At 58.5% G+C, this 19,311-nt stretch overlaps 4 protein-coding genes across 4 annotated transcripts, besides 1 other annotated feature; all 4 read right to left on the bottom strand.

The window, feature by feature from the left end:
• Positions 1 to 2,033: 2,033 nt before the first annotated feature.
• LPMP_291050 (hypothetical protein) lies at positions 2,034 to 3,920 on the bottom strand (the record flags this gene model as incomplete). The annotated part of the gene is made up of 1 exon (XM_010702411.1): positions 2,034 to 3,920. The coding sequence occupies one exon, from the start codon at positions 3,918 to 3,920 to the stop codon at positions 2,034 to 2,036; it is 1,887 nt and encodes a 628-aa protein (XP_010700713.1).
• Positions 3,921 to 5,681: 1,761 nt separating this feature from the next.
• Positions 5,682 to 8,669, bottom strand: LPMP_291040 (hypothetical protein; the record flags this gene model as incomplete). The annotated part of the gene is made up of 1 exon (XM_010702410.1): positions 5,682 to 8,669. One exon carries the CDS (start codon positions 8,667 to 8,669, stop codon positions 5,682 to 5,684), a length of 2,988 nt encoding a protein of 995 aa, XP_010700712.1.
• A 402-nt stretch (positions 8,670 to 9,071) lies between these two features.
• Positions 9,072 to 9,596: a repeat region.
• A 369-nt stretch (positions 9,597 to 9,965) lies between these two features.
• Positions 9,966 to 11,600, bottom strand: LPMP_291030 (hypothetical protein; the record flags this gene model as incomplete). Its single annotated transcript, XM_010702409.1, has 1 exon — positions 9,966 to 11,600. One exon carries the CDS (start codon positions 11,598 to 11,600, stop codon positions 9,966 to 9,968), a length of 1,635 nt encoding a protein of 544 aa, XP_010700711.1.
• A 2,162-nt stretch (positions 11,601 to 13,762) lies between these two features.
• Positions 13,763 to 18,649, bottom strand: LPMP_291020 (kinesin, putative; the record flags this gene model as incomplete). The annotated part of the gene is made up of 1 exon (XM_010702408.1): positions 13,763 to 18,649. The coding sequence occupies one exon, from the start codon at positions 18,647 to 18,649 to the stop codon at positions 13,763 to 13,765; it is 4,887 nt and encodes a 1,628-aa protein (XP_010700710.1).
• Positions 18,650 to 19,311: the final 662 nt, after the last annotated feature.

The raw sequence follows: 19,311 nt of genomic DNA, 5'->3' as shown, positions 1-19,311 counted from the left end.
CGCTGGCGCCACGACAGAGGAGGCGCGATGGAATAAACCAAGAGGAAAAGGCCTCATAGTTGTCATCACGAGAAAACCTCCTTGTGCAGCATCCAATGCAAGACCATAATAATGCAAATACGCAAACGTGCAAAGACTTCCTCTCTCTCTATGTGTGTATGGCTGCGCCCGCCAGCGAAGGAAAGAGAGGAGAGAGAGAGAGAGAGAGAGAGAGAGCGTCGCTGGTAGTGTAAGTAGGGTGCATCTTCGACAGCGCTTACTCGGCAGTCTCCTCTTTCCTTGCGTGCTACTGATTGTGCAGCTGATCATCCCACGGAGTGCGTTCTTCTTGCATGTAGGGGAACAACGAAATACACACAAGTGGAAAAGGAGGGAACAACACGAGAAGGGGAGGGGCGGGAAGAGAGCGAAGGAAGCCAACGCACAAGGGAAACGAAGGCGACTGCACGCTCGTGCACACGCGCATGCCTATACACGCACATACATCGCAACACACACACACACACACGCGCGCACAGGAAAAAGTGAACGAAAGAAGAGGGTAGAAATGATGAAAGGGGCTTGAGTTGAGTTCCATGGGACATGACTGTACATACTAGAAAAAGATAGAGGCCGAAAGGTACGGTGCGAAAAGGAGGAGGAGGAGGAGGCACCGATTGAGATCGTTAGGGGGTGTATAAGGGGTGGGGCACAGGCAGATGAGAGAGCGCGCGCGAACAGTGATAAAATGAGAGGGAGTATGCAATCTAAACAGCAAACAGAGGGTTATGAGCCGCTCACCAAGCACCGAGCGCACTTCCTCATTTTCCTCTCTTTTGTTTCCTCTCCACTCCACCCATGCAAACAGCTGCTGCTGAAGAGACTAAAACGACAGGAGAAAGGGAGAGGGAACGTACCTTGCCACCTGCAGGCAACCGCAGGGAAGGCGGAAGTTGACTGTGGGCGTAGCTGACAGTGTGGTGCCCTTCGCTCTCCTAGAAGGCGTTGCCTCCGTCGTCTGCCATGATCCCCATCAATTACAGAAGCCTTGTATGCGCTTGGCCTACTCTTCATTCTTTCCCTCGAGTGGCAAAGTGGCTTGTGTCTTATCTTTCCCTCTCCCCTTCCACTTGCCTTTCTCCCTTTCTCCTGCCTTTTTTTCCCGCTCCTTCATCCAACTAGAAGAACGTAAGCGGGGGAGGAGGAGGAGGCGTCTGCGTGTGTGCGTGCGTGGAAGCGCGTGCTTTTTGGAGCACCGCTGGAGATCGATGGTGAGGAGCGAAAAGGAACAACAGAAGAGAGCGTCGAAGCACAGAAGAGAAAAATGAAAAAGATGAAAAGACGCATCACCCGCCTATGCCGCACATACACGCACACCACAGCAAAAAAAAAGGGCTGGGGATACGACACGACCAGCACAAACAAGATCGAACGCCAGCAACGCAAAAGAAAAGCCTCACGATCGACGGTGCACGAAAGGAGAGAGGGGGGGGACGAGATGGCAAACACACAAACAGAGGACGAGGAGGAAGAGGGCGAGGGGGGAAGAGAATATCGAAAAGGCACCAGCCCCAAGTATGAAACCCGGTATCTCCGAGAAACATGTACAGAAGATAAGGAAAGCAAGACAGCGCTCTGAAACATGTATGTACAAGCCTGAACGAGAGAGTGCGAGCAGGTGGCGGTATAGGGCGTTAGTAGTAGCAGTAGAGACACGTATCGGCGCTAGACTGGGTCTGTGGGTGTATGGGGGGGGGGGGGGGGGGGTTGGCTGTATAAAACTGCCAGTGGCAGCTGTGAAATACGCAGGTACACAGCGATGTGCACAGGCGCATGCTTTCACAATAAAAGAGGAAAACGGCTGTGGTCCAGCAGCGACCCTTGTCGCAATCCCTACTTTGCCAGCATCACAACCCCATTGAGTACGGCAGTGGAAATGCACAGACAAGCGAAAAGAAAGGAAGGCACGTTTTCTCTGACCGTCGGCTCAGCGCACATCTTCACACGATCTTGCTTCTCATCTGTCCGCCTCTCCGTGCACAGGCACCATATCCTCACTGTCGATACAGCTGCATCGGCGATACCGTGGCATTCGTGAGCTGCGCTCCGTCGCGGAGGTACACCGACGATGATGAGCCGACGAACATCGGACGACCAAGTCCTGCCGTCGCGGAGGTCGACCGGCTAACGCCGCCCCCACGCTGCTGATTGACTGCGTAATCGGAAACGGCGCACCGGTCATTTGCTGAGACGGGACGTTGCGGTACCAGCGGCGGTACATTATAGGTTGAATTCGAGGCCAGGGTGTGTTGCTGATGTGGCAGCTGCTGTTGATGTTGTTGATATAGCTGCTGTGAGCTAAGGGCATTGCGTAGCGCCTCCTCCACTGCACGCAGCTCCTTGCGGTCCGCCTTGTTCACCTCGAGGATGGCGGAGTTTTCCTCTAGCTGGGCTACGCGGCGGCGCAGCCCATCATCCGGCTCCACCGCCACTGAAATACGCCTGCCATTGGCGATAACGCTGGGCTGCGACGCCTCCTGCCGGCGCAGCACCTCCACCGTCGGTTGTCCAAGCTCGTTTGAATTGGAGCTGTGCAGTAAAGAAGATGCACGGCGAGGCGGCGGCGACACTGACTCGCCTTCAGCCACAGTGCTGCTGCTGCTTGGGGGCTCCTTGGCAAGCGGCGGCAGGACACCACTGCCGCCAACGCGACCCGAAGGCGGACGTCCGGTGGCAGGGATACTGCCCCAATTACGCGAAGAAGGACGCACCGGTGCTGCTGCGGCAGCCCCATCCGCGCACACCGTCTCACCCCCAGCTGCGGAGATATCGGTGGTTGGTGTGGCGTGTTTACCACGCGGCAAGCCCTCCACTGCCCCCTCTAACAGCGAAAGGCGACGAGCCAAGTCTACCAGCCCGGGGTGGGCCCCAGCCATACCATCTTCCCTCACCTCCCCTGTTTGACCGAGAAGCGTGTTGAGACGGTCCTCGAGATGAGCGAGTTGGCCGCACAAGTGGTCCACATCCTTCTCCGTGCCGCTGATGCGCTTCTCTGGGTTGATGCGCCCCTGCAGTTCGCGCATCGCAGACTCCAACGGAGGCAAACGCTGCTGCTGCACTGCCTCCATGTCCTGCTCCAGTAAGCGCATCGCGTGAGTAAGACTCACAATCTCGCCCGAGGAATCCACCGCCTCCACTGGAGCGGCCACTGCAGCCGTGTACGAGGACGTGCGACTTGTCCGCACTACCTCGCTCGTCTTGGCTGCGAGCGCATCTGCCGCTTGACGCTGCAGTAGCGCCCGCAGTACCCCCATCTCCTCCTGCATCTTTGTGAAAGAGGGCAGTGAGAGGACATACCTGGTGCGGTCCTCAAGGCTATGCTCCATCTCCTGCTTATCAGTCCGCCGGCCCATCTCTAACACCTGCTCTGGCCCGGCACCCCAGAGATCCGCAAAGGCCCGCAGCGCACGCAGCGACATCTCAGTGGTGGACACGCGCTGCCCTATTGACTCAGCGTGCCTGTCGAAGGTGGCCTTCATGGCCCCCTGCTGCTCACTCGAACGCTTCTCCGCATCAGCCGCGTACGCCTTGTGTGCCGCGTCGCTGGCCTCGATATGCTCAGTGTTGGCTGTGATGGCCTGTGTATTGGCTGCCACCTTCTCCGAGAGCTGGGCCACCGTTGACTTAAGGTCCTCGACCGCCGCAGTCATCTCCTCACTGGGTCCTTTCGCCTGTTTAAGTGCCTCGATCTCGGCACGCAAGGCGCTGTTCTCCTGTACCAGCTTCCCAAGGCGATCACGGATCTCATCAATGTCGTCCTCATGGCTGTTGCCCTGCTCCACGATGACGCGTATCACATCGGTGAGACGGCTGTAGCTCAGTGTTAGTTGTGCCTCGATAATGTCCGGCACACTCGTCGCATCGACGTCGATGCTCGGCATTATTGCGCCGTGTGGTGTGAACACGGACAGAGGGACGGAACGTGGGAGGGTGCGACGCCTTTGCACGTGCAGCCACCGATGATGGACGTGTGGATGTGTGTGTGGGTGTGGGGGGGGGGGGGGCCAAACGGGTTGCGCCGGAAATACACAGGAATGGGGCGAAATGCAAAAAAGAAGCAAAGAGAAGCTGAAGAGGGCTGCGGTGAGAAGATGCTCTCGCCCTTCGATGGTGTCTCCCAGCGTCACTAGCAACTGACCCTCTCTATCTAACAGCGTAGCAGCCAGCCTATTTCAGTGCTCGCTACGGCCCTCGTACTGTCGAAGAAACGAAGAAGCACAGCTCGGGATTCGAACACACGCCCACGGGTGCTACGGCGTGCAACCTTGTCGAACGAAGAGAGGGAGTAGAGAAGATGCCCAACCGGATACGCGGAGCATACGCGAATGGGCGCGAGAAAAAGAGAGATGGAGAAAAAGGGAGAAAGCAAAGTTCATGAGCGCGAAGGGTCCAGCAAACAATAAACACAGAATAGTTCACGAGAGAAACTGGAGAAGTGAACAATGTGCTGACAGCGGTCACCAGAGAGACGCCATTCACCAATTTCCTAACCCTGTCTCCCTCCGAGAGAGACCATCCGGGTCCTGATTAAATCGCGTAAGACGGAGCACATGACGCGAGAGAGGGAGAGAAGTTGCGTAGAGAAGCGGCAGTTACTGCGCATTAGTGCGATGCTCCCACATACAGGCCTTTATTGATGACCCCCCCCCGCCTGCGCTTGAGACTGGCTTGTCCGTGTGGTGCCCTCTGGTGCTAGAGGGCTCCACTCTGTTTCTTTGCACCCTGGCCTTCTTTAGTTCTCTTCCAAGTTGGGCTCAGGTCACTGTTGGTGCCGTGTACACACATAAGAGTTGGCAGTGATGCACCCACGAGAGAGAAACATGAAGGTGCGGAAGCAAGCTAAGGAGTCCACACAGTGTGACAGCACCACGATCGTAGCAGCGGCACGCGAATAAAGGAGGAACAGAAGGGGATAGTGCCATCAGCAGCAGTGGCGACGATGATGGCGAGAATCATGATAATGGCTGCAGTTGAAAAGAGTCGCCTGCAGTCGTACATGTACATGAGGTAAAGAAAGTTAGGGCAAAGTGGCAGGTGCGGGACAAGGCACGGGTGTGCACAAACGCCGCAGCAAATAAGGGCAAAGCAAAAATGAAGTCACGAGAGAGGAGAAGAGCGAAATACAGAAAGTAACGATTCTCTGCTACCCGTCTCTCTCTCTCTATCCGACCTCCTCGCCTGGGTGCAAAGGAGACATAACGAGGAACCAATCCGAAAGAGAAAACGCGTAGAGAGCGGAGGAAGAAGGAGACGCTGCGGTTGAGGACTGCATCGCACTCTGCCTATTTCCCTTCCTCTCCTCTTTTCATGGCTTCTTGCCTTTCCAGTGCCGCTGCAGCCTTTTCCTTTGGCCGCTTTGCTACGTGCCGCTCAGTCAGATGAACAGGTAGACGCACATGCAGCCACATACAAAGAAACACACACAAAAGGAGAATGAAAAGAAAACTCACCGCTAATGTACATCGGCTTATACGTGGCCTGTCATTCAGTCCATTCTCTGCTCACCTAGCCCTCTCCCAAGCAGAGGGGAAGAGAAGATCGGCAGCGCGAATGCCTACATCCCCGTGAAGGTGAAGCCGCAGCACGCGAATCCCCGCCCCCCCCCCCACGCCTTTGGTCACACACACGTGAGGATCTACGGCTTACATGATGACCGACTCCGGTGCCTTCTCGGCATCGCACCACGCGCAATTGACAACCAGGCACGGCTCGGTGTGACCAAGAGTCTCGCGGCGGCGCTCACGTGGCGACTTCGGCGTTGTAAATGACACGCCTCTCACCTCCGACATGCGCACACGTGCGATGCTGCCGTTGGGAGCCCCGGGTAGAGGAGAAACGGAGAAGGAGCGACCTTCGAGGTGTGAAGATCTAGCTGCGGCAACAGCCTCACGCTGCGCACCGGCAGCAAGAGGCGCGGCAGCGGCGGTGCCACTCGCAACAGAAATCCGCCTTTCCGCCGCATTGACAGCCTCCTCGGCAGCGGCTATCGTGGTGTCTGCAGGCAGGTCAATCACGGCACGCTGTACAAGATTGGAGCCAAACGTTGGCTCGTCAGGCGGGCGTAGGCGGCTGATTGTCGTGCGCTTAGCCCCCAAGGGTGTGTCATTCATTGGGTAGGCGGTGAAGAGACCCGCGTCGGAGCTCTTGCCGTAGCCGAGTGCCAGCAGCGACTGATACATCTCAGCGCGCCGCGATGGGTTCACTTCCGGCAAGCAGCCCTCTGTTGCTACACCGGGAAGCGCATCGGCGTCCACTGCCCGTAAGGTTAGGTGACTTTGAGCCGATGTAGCGGAGGGTGAAGTGACCGCTGATCGATGCGCTTGCGTCTGGTCAGGCAAAATTGCGAGGCTTTCCGCTGAAGGTGCTGAGGGGGCCGTCCGCGCCAGCGTGTGAAGATTGAAAAGCACGTCTACTCGACTAGTGCCATCCGTGACTCGCGCCGCCAAGCCAGCGGAGCCGAGGCCGGGCGTGATCCCTATGGCACCACCACTCAGCTGCGCAATGGCCTCATTTACATCCGCCATTCGCTGCTCCACCTCCTTCTCAAGGTCAGCAACCTTGCTTCCATACGTATCCCGCAGCAGCACGCTCGGTTCCATGGATACGACCGCCGGGGTGAGTGCCGTCTCGTTTGGGCCTGCAGGTGGGTCGGCGCTGCCAAGGGCACACCTGGCGGCAGCACCTGCAGAACCCCACTGTCGCTTCAGCTGTACTAAGTCCTTCTCCAGCTGCTGTAGCCGCATGAGAGAAAGGGCGGCGTCCTCGCGGGCTTTGCGATCCACCACAGGGGCTCGGCTCACCGCTGTGGCAGTTGTGCCGCCCGGCCCTGCGGCGGCGCTAGCCGCGCTCTGCTTCATGGCCGCTCTGCCTATAATGCGTAGTCGTTCCTCCATCGCCTTCCACCGATCCAGCAACTCCTCTTCTAGGTCGCTGACTCGGTCTGAGAGGATCGCCGTTTCCTCTCTGGCCACCTGATCGACCCCGGCCCTTGGGATGAGAGGTTCAGCAGGGTCACTGACAATCTGCTTTGCCTTGCCTTTTGACGGCCGAGACACTTTGGAGGTTGAGGATGGCATAGGAGATGCAGACGCCGACATGCGGGCGTCTTCCACCTCCGTCTCGGCATCCTCCACAGCTGGTTTCAACTCAGTGTTCTTGTCGGCATGCTTGCCTGAGGATGGCGATCGTGATTTGCTCGACACGCTCTTCGAGGACGACGGCGAGCCGGTGCGCTGCTGCTGCTTTTCGGTCTCAGCCTCAGAAGGAGCACCGCCGCTGATGCGCTTTGCCATGGAAGCAGTGCGCACCGCAATGTTCGCAAGGACACCATTTACCTCCTTGAACCGACGCTCCATCGTCACTTCCAGTTCTTCTAGCAGGTCAAGCGATGCCGCAGCGTCTTCGCGGGCAACAGTATCAATCACTTCACCAGGTACCACACCCGGCGGCGGAGAAGGAGCCGGTGCTGACACGGGGGAGATGGTGTTCGAGACCGGCTTTTTCGCTGGCGCTTGCTTGGGGCGTGCTGAGGCAGCCTTAGCGGCAGCAGCAGCCCCGCCTCCCCCTCCACTGTTGCCACCACCCTTCTCCGCTCGCGGCGCAGCAGCAGCCCTGGCCACCGTTGCTGCCGTCATGATCGACTGTGTCTCTAGCTCCTGGAAGCGGCGCATCACGTAGTCGGCGAGTTCCTCAATGTCTGCGCGGGCCTCGTGATCGATTGCGCTGCCGCCACCGCCACTGCTGCCCTTGTCCGGGACCGATACCGAACTCTCCGCTCGACGGGCCTTAGTGGTGGATGGCGGCGGTAGTCGCGCCGGAATGCTGCGCAGCTCTTCCAAGAGCATTTCCGCTTTCTCGAGTGCGGCAGTCGCCTTCTCGAGTGCTGTCTCCGTAGCATCGTCGTCACACTTCTTTTCAATATCGGAGAAAGAGCCAGCCGAGGCCGTCTCTCGTTTCGGTTGGTTGCTGGTATTGCGTCGACGCGCTGCCGTGTCGCACGCAGCGGTGGCGGCGGTGCTCATAGGGGCTTGTTGGCTGGCACTGATCACGAAAGCGCGCGTCTCGCGACGAGCGAAGCGAAACGCCGGCAGATCCACCAGGTACGAGGTGTACGCGTCGGGGGTGATGACAGGATCGCCGTGCTCCTCGACAAGCGCCGCGACCTCGCCTAAGCGCACGCCCCACAGCTGCAGGAACTGTTCGATGCTCTTCACCCGCTCTACCACACCCTGCCCAGCGGGGAGCTCACCAAAGGCAGTGGCAGTCCGTAGAGACGCTCCCCCACCCCCTCCCGCCCGCTGCCTGGCTTTGACGTGGCGAGTACGCAGCAGGTGCACTTGCTTCTGCAAATCTTGGATGATGACATCCTGCTCGCTTTGCCGGTTCGCCAGGTACTGGATAATAGTTTTGAGATTGCGCGACTGGACGGTGAAGTGGCCTTCGAACAGCTTGCCGTCGTCGAGGAACTGGATGCGTCGGCTATTTCGATTGCAAGGAGCACGGCCACCTTCGTCAGTGGTGCCGACCAGTGCCTTGGGGGCCGGCACCAACGCGTCGTTGTTCGAAAACTCTATGTTCACTTGAGTTAGTGCCGTCGACGCAGCAGATGGTGACGCGGATGCCTCCTCCATGCTTGGCAAGAGCACAACTTGCAGAAATAGTGCTGCTGCTCCTGTTGCAAGTGCACACCTGTGTGCTTGCGTTAGAGCTCAGGAAAGCAGCAGACCTCACTGATGTGGCTCACAGTGACCTTCCACCCCTACCTCGCAGCTGTCCAACGCCTCCTTTCCTCAGACGTACAGGTACTTGTCGATTGCACTTCCTACGCGCATGAATGCAAAAAAGAGACAGAGGTGAAACAAGTATGGAGGCAAGAGTCGAGAGGAAAACAAAAGACGTGTGGTGGACAGTGTTCCGTTCCTTCATCGTATGGTATTCCCAACCAAAATGCCGGAAAGCGCATGTAAGAGTGAGCCGTGCAACAGCGGAAAAACATGAATGCGAAAAGAAAAGCAAGTCGTTTTGTTCTTTGAACGAGTCCATTCGCTGCCATACAACACATGCGCTCAGCTCCACTCTCCGCGGCCCTGCCACACGCCCACCGCGCAGCGCTGAGCGGCGCTAGGCACGTGTCACGGCAGCGCGCCGACGCAGCCACCCGGCCACAGCCTCCGCCGCACACACCGCCCACCCACGCCCCCCGCATTATGCCGGCAGACACACGGCGCACCCGCCGAGGCGGCTCCGGCTCCTCACACCAGCAGGCGGCGAGGCCCGGGGTGGGATGCGTGCGAGCCACGCCGACACTCCTGCCCATCACACGGGCAGTGCAAACGCGCCCACTGCCGCAGGCCGCGCCGACGCAGCGCCATCCACGACCCGACCGCCGACACCAGCAGCGGCACGCCGCTCTGGCCTAGACACGTCGCGGGCGCCAAGCACCGCCACCACGAGAAGCGGCTCGGCATTGGCAAGGGATGGGGGGTTGCTTGGCCCCTCCCCAGAGTGAGGGTACTGGACCATGAGCTACCAACCCTTAGGTGGCCCGCATCACCAGGAAGAGAAAGCGGTAGATGGAACATGACGTGGCTGCAGTGCAACACATGAAGAGCCGTTTCACTGAGCTTGTGAGAAAAAGTGCAGATGCACATAGTGAAGCCAGAAGTAGATGCACGTGTGTCTGCGTCTCCCTCTAGGCTAGCCGAATAAGCTGTCTCTATACCAGTCTATGAATGTCCTTCTCTCCCCCCCCTTCCTCACAACGAGAATCCAGGCATCGGTGGGCGCGTGCATACGGTACTGAAGGGACCTACAGAATGATGCCACCGCTTGCGTAGAAGCTCCCTCTCGTGCGCTACTGCGGAAAAAGACAGCCATACCCTCCAACTCTCCTGTGGTGTCGTTGCTTTCCATCCGCGCTTTTTAAGCTATGAAATACCATCTTCCCACAACGGTGTCAGCAAGGCACCGGCGCTGGACTGCCGGGCGTAGAACGCCTTCAGCGTATACCAGGAGGTGGTTCGCATGACACCGCGCTGCATCTGCGTCGCAGCGCACGGAGGCTGAGGCTCCGCCAATACACTGCGGCCGTGGTGTCCGCCGCCGCTGTGCAAAGTCGGCTGCGGTGTTGCAGCTTTGCTCTGTAGTGTGGCAGCGAAGGACGGTGAGGCTGCGTGCTCGTCAAGGGTAGGCATTGGAAAGGTGAGACCAGCAGTGGAGCCGGGGGGTGGATAGATTTTGGCAAGAGGAGGCGACGTCCCTGGCATGCGTGGAGGCGGACTGGCACTGGACAGGGCTGGGTGCAGTGGTGCGTCAACGTTGGAGAGCTCCCCTTGGCGAGACGGCGACAGAGGTGGACGTGAAGCCCGAGAAGATATCCCTGTCGGCAGTAGCGAGGCCTCCATGGAAGTCGAGTCAGAACGTTCCGCTTCGTGAGGCACGCCATGCACCGTGTGATGCGCAGCCCACACGTCCAACGCAGGCACACACAGAGTCGTTAACTTCTCTTCCGCTTCTTCGCACCGCTCGTATCGGGGTGCGTTCTGTGAGGTTGAGGCCGCGGCAGCAGAAGCAAACCACCGCACCGGAGACCGTCGCCACGCACCAGTGGAAGGAGCCACAGGAGAGGCGGCGCACCGCTCACTGTACGCCTCACTCGGCACAGTGTTGGCTGGTTGGTGGTAGAGAGGCGTTGTGCAGGCGCCTACAGTATTCGCTGAAGCCCGTCCAGGGAACATAGTCGCATTCACCCTTCTAAACATGTCCTGTGCACCGCCGGCTACTACCCCAGCAGCCACTTGAGAAAAGTGTGCTAGAGCATCACTGGCGAGTGCCACATCCTCGTCACGGGGCTCCTCGTCCATGTCCAGCACCGCACTGCGTCGCGCTGGAGAAGTTGAGCCACCGCTCAGATGCAACGGAGGCGTCTCTATGTGTAATGGGAAAGGTGTTAGAGGTGGGGGTGGTGCGTAGTAGACCGCCGTTTCTCGTCGGTCGCGCTTCACCTCTGGCGTCACTGGGGATGCACTCAAGTTGGGCCGACGCGCCTCGCGTGTCCTCTTTTCAGGTACCACTGCAGCGCCGCCCCATCTGTGTACCACCGGGAAATGCTGTTGCGGCTGCTGAGCGTTGGTCGCTTCAGAGCCGCCGTCGTCGCCTGCGTCCGCGATTGACGGCTGCGTCCTCGTCAGCGGACTGTGTCGGAGTAGGTACTGGAGTCGCTGAAGGTCTCGCTCCAGATTGCCCGCAGTCCCACGCGGGGGAAGGCAGATGTCATGGTGGCCGTTTTCTTGCTGGCACCGCGACGGCTTCTCCACTCGATAATCTTTATGACCGGTGGCGGTCGAAGGAGAGGAAAGCGGTTGTGGTGGGGACACAGACGATGCCAAGTGCAGCGATGCGGTGTTGAGTCTCTCCGGTGTCACCGGCAAACTCTCGTAGGGCCGGCTAGGTGGTATCGGAGACTGGTTCATACCGGAGAGGTCGCGCAACTGCTGCAGGACGCGTCGCTCTCGCACAGCGAGCTCATTGAGGAGCTGCTGCGGAGATGCTCTGGAATGCATCGTAGCAGAGCCGCCTAGACAGCAAACACGCTGAGTCACAAAGAACAAGACGTGAGGGAGAGGGGGAGAGGAAGTGGACCAGTAGAAAGTCTGTGAGGTGCTGGTACTGTCTATGGATGTGGTAGAGAAGTGGGCGAAAATCTGGGATAGGCTTCCTCGTCGCGTGGGTGCTAGTGGATGCGCGAGAGAGGACTGAAGAAACCACGGAAGCCGCAACAGGGGAAATGGAAAGGAAAGGAGGAGGCCCGCTGTGCGTTGGCCGTTCTCTAAAGAAGCATCCACACACGTGTGTTCTAATATGCGTCACGGTTACACATGCGTTGCCATCTCTCTTATTCTTGCCGTCTCAGCAGGGCGTAGCACCGTTGCTACTGCTGCTGCTGCTGCTGCTGCCTCCGGTCCACAGGAGAGAAAAAGGGATATGGGGAAAGACTTTTGGGCGCCAGCGGCTGCCGTGCGAATCGAACCCCTCTCAACTACATGAGGAAGCACGAAGGAGAAACAGAAGTGGAGGAGAAAGGGAAGAGGTGAGGAGCAACGCATCTGTGTGAATGATCTACTGCGTGACTCTCGCTGCGAAGAGGGAGCTCAATCACTGGAAAGTTCCCTCTGGTACACCTTACGATAGCATCAACCCCACTCTGCTGCCCCCGTGCCCCCTCACCGAGAGCGTGGAGTGCCTGTGTGGAGGGAGGAGAGAAGTCTAATAAAACCCGGACAGAGGAAGCACGCGTGAGCATGTTCAGCAATGAGGTGAACAAGGGGTACTGCACTCCTGCACTGAACTGCAGAGAGGTCAACACCCCCGCCTGCGCAAGTGGCGCTCGGCTCGTTCTCTAGTCTTCGTCTCTCACATAGCTTCCAACTTCTCATTGAATTGATCCAAAGCGTTCGTCCATGGAAAAGCACATTCAAGAAACAAAGAAGAGAGTTAACACACTAGGCAGCCCACCTACATAGCGACACATCAAGTTGCTGCGTGTGCTTGGATGCCCGCGTCTGGTGGGTACGAGAGGGATGCGGTTCCTCTGCACGCCAGTAAAAGAGAGAGGAGAGAGCACAGAGACTTAGCTCTGGTGTAGGGCAGAGATCTAGAAAGAAGAGAAGCAAAAAAGGGGGAAAAGGTACAGACAGCGCTCGCACCCAACGTGCAATACAAGTGCACACACACACACACACACACCCACACACACACGCATGGGTGCCAATTCAGCAGGCCGCGCCTCTTCAAATGAGAAACAAGACGGAAGGAGGAAAAAAAAAAGCGTAGGGGAAGAAGAATGAAGGAGGGGAAGAGAAAAGAAAGAAACGCACCGCATAGTACTAGACGTCACTCGTCGAGCCCACCCCTACCCCTGCACAAGCAAGCATATGCACAGCAGCATACGCCCTTATCAGGGCAGCGCAGACTAATAAAGTGCACAGGGACAACTTCCCATGCTCCTAGACGTGTCTTCCGTGAGCCAAGCCTGACGAGCAACGAGCACACCGAGAAGCGTAGTAGAGGAGGAGAGAGACACACAACAAAACAAGCCAGAAAGTGATGCACAAGCGAGATGCCACCGCCACCACAGCAGCACGAAAAGAGAAGAAAAAAAGAGAGCAGGAAGAACACACAAGTGGTGGAGGGAAGAGTATGAAGAAGTGCTGCACATGCGAAGCTAAAAGTCATCGTGAGTCCACTCAGAGAGAGGTTGCGAACGATCGTGTCGCTGAAGGGCAAACCAAACGAAAAAAAAAACGGAAGCGGGCGAGGGGGGAGAAGAAGGAGGAGGAGGAGGGGAGAAGACAGGACCGGAGAACGATTCATGAAGAAAGGGAGAGCTACAAACAAATAGAAAAAAAAAGCTGTGCAGCAGAGAGTCACAACACCGTTCACAGACACGCAACGCATCATCTGATCTCTATATCAAGTGGAGAGGAAGGCGACAGAGGCACATACGAAGACGCAGAGAGGGCGTCAAATGACTTTCATTGTCCCCTATCCTTTGCTTCCTGGGCTTCCATCATGGTTGTATGTCTAGTCTGTGGTTAGTCAAGCGGTGTGATGACTGAATCACTAAAGGAGGAGGGGTGCTCAAGGCATACACAGGCACACAGGCCACAGATGTGAACGCAAAAATGGAGTATAGGTGCCAGAAGTGAACAAATGCACCAGCGCCTCAGCACGTCTGCGACAACTCCAGCAACCCCGCGTGCCCACAGCACATGCACATCAATGTGTCCCGCTTGTTCTTCCACGAGCACTTCTCGCACTCGACCTTGCCCTCCGAGAGGAGGACGTCGAACTTTTGCTTCCACGTAACTACCTGCTTGCGCAGAGCATCATTGACGTCGAGTAGGTCCTTAGCCAGAGAGCCGGCGTTCTTTTTGCCGCAGATGCGCAGCGCATGCTCCTTCCTGAGCATCTCATCGCGCTCAGCCAGCACCTTGGAGAGGTCCATGTAGTACATCTTTTGCCGTTTAATCTCCGCCTCACGTGTCTGGATGACATGCTCGGCATCCTTGTTCTTGTTCACAATTGCCAACAAGTCCGTCTCCATCTCCAGTAGCGTCCGCTCGTTGTCCTCGGCGGCGCTGCTGGCGGCCCGCTGCCGCTGCTCTAGCTCCACTTTGCGATGCTTGAGCTTCTCGCGAGTAGACTTTTCCTCTCGCCGCAGCGTGGTCTCCATTGTGCGTGCCTTCTCCTCCGACTCCATCGCCTCGAGATGGATTTGGCGGGCCAGGTCGCGCAACGCAGCCTCCTTAAACTGCGCCTTGGACAGACGTGCCTCGGCCTCCTGCATCAGCTCCTGGCCTTGCTGTGAAAGCGCGTTGCGGCGAACATCCTCCTCCTCGATCTCGAGTAGATAGCGGTGAATCTCAGCCTCCTGCTCAGCCAGACGCTGCTTGCTGCGCACCTCCTCTTCCTCAATCCTGTGAGCTCGCCGTGTTAGCTGCTGCTTCTCTGACTCGACGTACTCCTCGTGTAGTTTCACTAGCTCCTGCATGGCAACCGCATTGCCGCGCTGTACTTGCTCAGTGAGCTGCCTCGCCCGTGCCATGTACTTGGCACGCTGCCGATTGATGCGCTTCAGTTCCTCATGCGCCTCTGTCAGCATCAACTGCTGCTCCACAGATCTCTGCAGTAGAGAGTGAAACAGGACTTGGGCATTAGTGCGGATACGAGCCTGCCGCATCTTGAGGTGCTCCGCAATTTCTACGAGGTGCCGCTCACGCTCTGCGCACTCGCGCATCTTGCGCTGATCCATATCTTCAAGTTCCAGCAAGTACCTCTTCACCTCCTGCTCCTGCCGTGACAGCTCCGTCGTCTGCGCGCGCCCGTAGCTCTCAAAGTTGAGCACACGCTGCTCAAACTGCTCCCGCTCTGCGGCAAGGCAATCCTCTCGTCGTGTGAGCGCATCGCTGTCGCGCTGAACGTTGCGCAAGCGCTGAGCCTCCTCGGCCACGCGTCGCTGCTGTGCGGCGTCGTCCCTTGCCCTCACCGGCGTGTCCTCCTCGCTGCGACGGCGGTAGAGTGACTGCCACTTGCGGATTGCGCCCTCCCGATCCAGCACGCGCCGATCGGATATCTGCAAGAGGTACAGTGACTGGTGCTCGCTGGTTCGATGGTGCTCGAGTAGGCTGCGCTGCTCCTCTTCGCACGCCAGCAGGACGCGCATCGCCAGCTGGTGAAGGAAGCTCTGGGTGCGAGCAGCAGCGGAAGAGGCGCTCTGCGCCTCGATCACGGAAGACTGGCACTCCTGCTCGCGATCGCGGTGCTTCGCATCGGCTTCGTAGGCCTCAATCCGAAGCTGGTGCACCTGTGCCTCTGCAAATTTGGCGGCAGAGACGGCGCTGCCCATCTGCACCTTCATCTCAAGCGCCTGTCGCTGCAAGTTCTCCAGCTCATCCATCAGAGTCTCCACCTGCCCTTGCGATGCGGCTGCTCTCGACTCGGCAGCCTTGGACTCGCTCAAGGCCGCGTCCAGTTTCGTCTGCAGTGCGCTTGCTACCTCCCGCATCCGCATCACCTCGGCATACCGTTCTATGTCACGAACCTCAAGCTGGTTGTTGCGGACCAAGTTGCGAAACTCTATCCTCGCCTCGGCCAGGATGTTGGCGCGGTACATGCTCTCAAAAGCGCAGAAGTACCGCTGCTCTCGTCGGTTCAACACACTGGTGGATAATTCGGTGTTGTCCTGGCTCGCCATGAACTCTGCAGACATGCACACGCCGTCGAGTGCGTCGGCGTCGCAGACGTCGTCGTCACCACTGCCACATTGTCGCACCGCAAGCCGCTGCAGGCCAGTGAAGAGAGCCTCTTGCATGCGCCCTCGCTTCATCCCGGCTGCCTTGGCACGGCGCTGGAGGTCAGCCTGCTCCACCTTGAGTCGTTCCTTGGACTGATAGAGCTTCATCTCTTTCGCCATGGTCGCATCCTGCAGCGCCACCAGCTCCACCTCCTTCTGCCGCATCGCCGCCTCACGCTCCTTTTGCGTCGCTTCCATCTCGGCGCGGCGGTCACGCAGCCCCGTCTCCCACTCGAGCAGCTTATCCTGGCGCATTTTGAATTCCACATCGTTGCGATCCTGTGTGAGCTGCATCTCCTCCCTCGTGCGAAGCATCGCACGCCGGTCCCGCTGCATCGCCGTTTCGAACTCGTTCTTGTCTGCCAGCAGCGCCATTTGTTGCTTCTCCAACTCCATCTCCTGTGCGCGCAGCTTTCCAGCAAGTTCGACGTTTTGCCGGCGCAGCTCCATCTCTCGCTGAGAGACGTCCGACTCCCATTGCCTTACAGCTTTCAGAGAGGCTTCATGCTCTTCATGCAGCTTCTGCCGTTGGTCCGCGTGCTGATCATTCCACGCTCGTTTCACCTGCATCAGCTCGTCAAACTGCTTGCGCAGCTCCTTTTCGCGCTGCTGAAGCTGCGCCTCAATAACCTGCAGGGACTCCGTGCGAACGCTGTGCGCCTCCTCGATTGTGCGTTCCTTCGCGCGAGTCGTCTCCGACTGCAGCTCAGTCGCTTGTCTAAGTGCCTCCACCTCGAGCAGCTGCCGGGTCGTCTCTCTCTCGCGGAGACTGAGATCGTACTCTGCTCTGCGCAGACGCTCATTGATTTCCTCCTCGCGCTTCTCCGCTTTGCGATTCGCCTCCTGCACGCGCCGGCTCAGCTCGGCCTCCTTCACCGCCGCCTCAGACTGCAGCTGCCGTCCCTTGTTGTCCGCCTCAATGCACTTCCGTTGCATCTCCTCCTCCTTGCGGCGCGCTGCGGCCTCGGCCTTGCACTGTGCCTCCTGTGCCTCACGAATGCGCTGCGCCACTTCCTCCTCGCGTTGCTTCGCAGTCACCTCAAGGGTCTTGACCTTGGCCCACCATTCCTGCTCCATCTGGAAGTGACGCGTCTCCATCGACTTCAGCTCCTCCTCGGCCTTCTCGTACTTGTGACGCATCTCGCGTTCGTGCATCGAGGCTAGCCGCTCCTTCTCCTTCAGAGTCTTCTCCATCTCCTGCTGCTGCTGCTGCAGCCCATCGATGCGGCATCGCGAACTCGCCTCTGCTGCCCGCATCTTTTCCTCGATGGCGCGCTGCTTCTTCACAAGTTCCTCCTCTTTGGAGCGCAGCGCTGCCTCAGCGGAGACACACTGCTTCTCCATCTCTTCGAGTCGGTTACGTGCGTAGTCGGTGGCCACCTCATGCGCCCGACGCAACTCCACCTCACGCTTTTCCTGCTGCACACGCGCTCGCTCGGCCTCGGCCTCGAGAGCCTGCATCTGCGCCTCGTAGGCCTCTCGCTGATCCTCCAGCTCCCGCAGCCGAACAGCCAGCTCTGCCTCACGTTTCTTCATCACCTGCTTGCGCAGCCTCGCGTCCTCCTGCTCGCGGCGCAGGCGCATGTTTGCCTCCTTCAGCTCCGCCTCGATGGACTCGTAGTGGCTGCCGTTGCGCTGTGCCTCATCCAGCTGGCGCCGCAACGCAATGAGCTCTTCGTTAGCGCGGCGCAGCTCCACAGCGGACGGGTCCTCCTTGACGCGAGGCTTGTTCATCACATGGCGGGCTTTAGCCGCGTAGTGTAGCGTCTGTACCGTCTGCACGCGCTGCGCTTCGCAAGGGCCGATTGTGCAAATCATCGTCGTCTTGCTGTTGCCTCCGAAGGCATCTCGGAGGAGCTTTGTGAGCACGCTGTCGCGATACGGTGGTTTGATTCCGCGCCGCTTGGGGTCAGAGAGACACTCGATCACACAGCCAAGTGTGAAGAGAGAGAGGTTGATATCCTTCACCTCTTTGAGTTTCTGCCCCTGAACCCCTGTCTCACTCACCCGCTCGCTCCCGGCCAGGTCGACCAGGCGAATGCTAAGGCTCTTGCTCGGCGCGCTGACGACAGTGCCGCCAGGCTCAGTGAAAGAGATAATCTCGGTCAAGTCGATCATAAAGATGGCATGGCTACGACTACTCCGGTCATTCAGCTTCGTGGACGCCGTGTGGCGCCACTTGTTGCCCATTGCGAGAGCCTGCAGAAGGTCGTCTGTGCCGGTTACCTTGACACGGCGAGCACCGACTAGCGCGAAGGTGGCGCTCTGAGGTGTGATCTCCTCGCGAATGCCAACCGACGCCCCGGAGTTGAGGAGGTCACTAATCTTCTCGCAGTACACCTCGACGTAGCGCACGTGCACCTCCCAGCTGAAGCGCTCACCGCCGGTGGCGGTGAAGGAGCGGTTGTTCAATCTGTGGAAGAGGTCACGGCACATGCGGGGAATGATGCCGGCCCCTTCGCCGTCATCATCATCGCGGTGGTCGCCTATCATCGTGTAGGTCTTGCCGCTACCTGTCTGCCCGTACGCCATGAGTGTGCTATTGTAGCCGTCAAGTGCATGCTGCAGGAGTGGCCGCCCGAGCGCCTCGTAAACTCCAGCCTGCGACGTCGCAGGTGACGCGTCGCGAGCCACACCAGGGCACGACCACAGCGGCATGTCCACACGCCAAGGCGCGGTCTCCTGGTTCAGCAGGTATACTTCCTTCGCTGACGGGCTCATAGACACGATTACGTCATCACTGCTCTCTCCGTGCATCGGATTCGGCGGACGGCACCGCACCGCAACACGCACCTTCTCATCCTGCCCGCTAGAGGTGCTGGGCGCGGGCTGAATGCTGCAAGAAACGCTGCAGTTCCGCAGCGAGGCGGTGCCTGACGACACGCCACTGCGCGGCAGCAGAGGTGTCGAATTCCTCGGAGGGAGCTGATTTTGCGAGAGTGGGGTGAGAGGAAACGCGGCGGACATGGGGCGAGTGCCTGGAGGCCCGGTCGGTCGTTTTGGCTGCGGCGCCGTGGAGCCACCGGAGCTCATGCGCTGTGAGCGGACCAACTCACGAGGTCGCATCCGTCAGGTTGCCAATGAAGGTGGGAGAGAGAAGTGAGGAGTATACACGGCTCTCTCGAGAGAGTTCAACGGTGCTCTCAGCGAAAGGGGACACACAAACAGAAGAGAGATTCAAAGAGATCAAACCTCACGACAAATCAACACGCAGAAAGTCTCCCCACACGACTGCGTATTTCTTCGGCGAGAGAGAAGCAAAAACAAAAGTCAATGAAGTTGTACTGAAGGCGAGAAATGAGAGCGGGAGAGATCGAAGGAGAAGAGCAAAGAGACGGTGTCTGTGTGTGTGTGTGGTGGGGGGTAGGGGGGGGGGGGGAGGGGGAAGTAGGTCGTCGTACTCTACTACGTCCGTCCGT

The sequence above is a fragment of the Leishmania panamensis genome (genome assembly GCF_000755165.1).
Source record: "Leishmania panamensis strain MHOM/PA/94/PSC-1 chromosome 29 sequence".
NCBI lineage: Eukaryota > Euglenozoa > Kinetoplastea > Trypanosomatida > Trypanosomatidae > Leishmania > Leishmania panamensis.
Note: the sequence above shows the minus strand (reverse complement) of the source record. Positions and strands in the feature narration are given on the sequence as shown.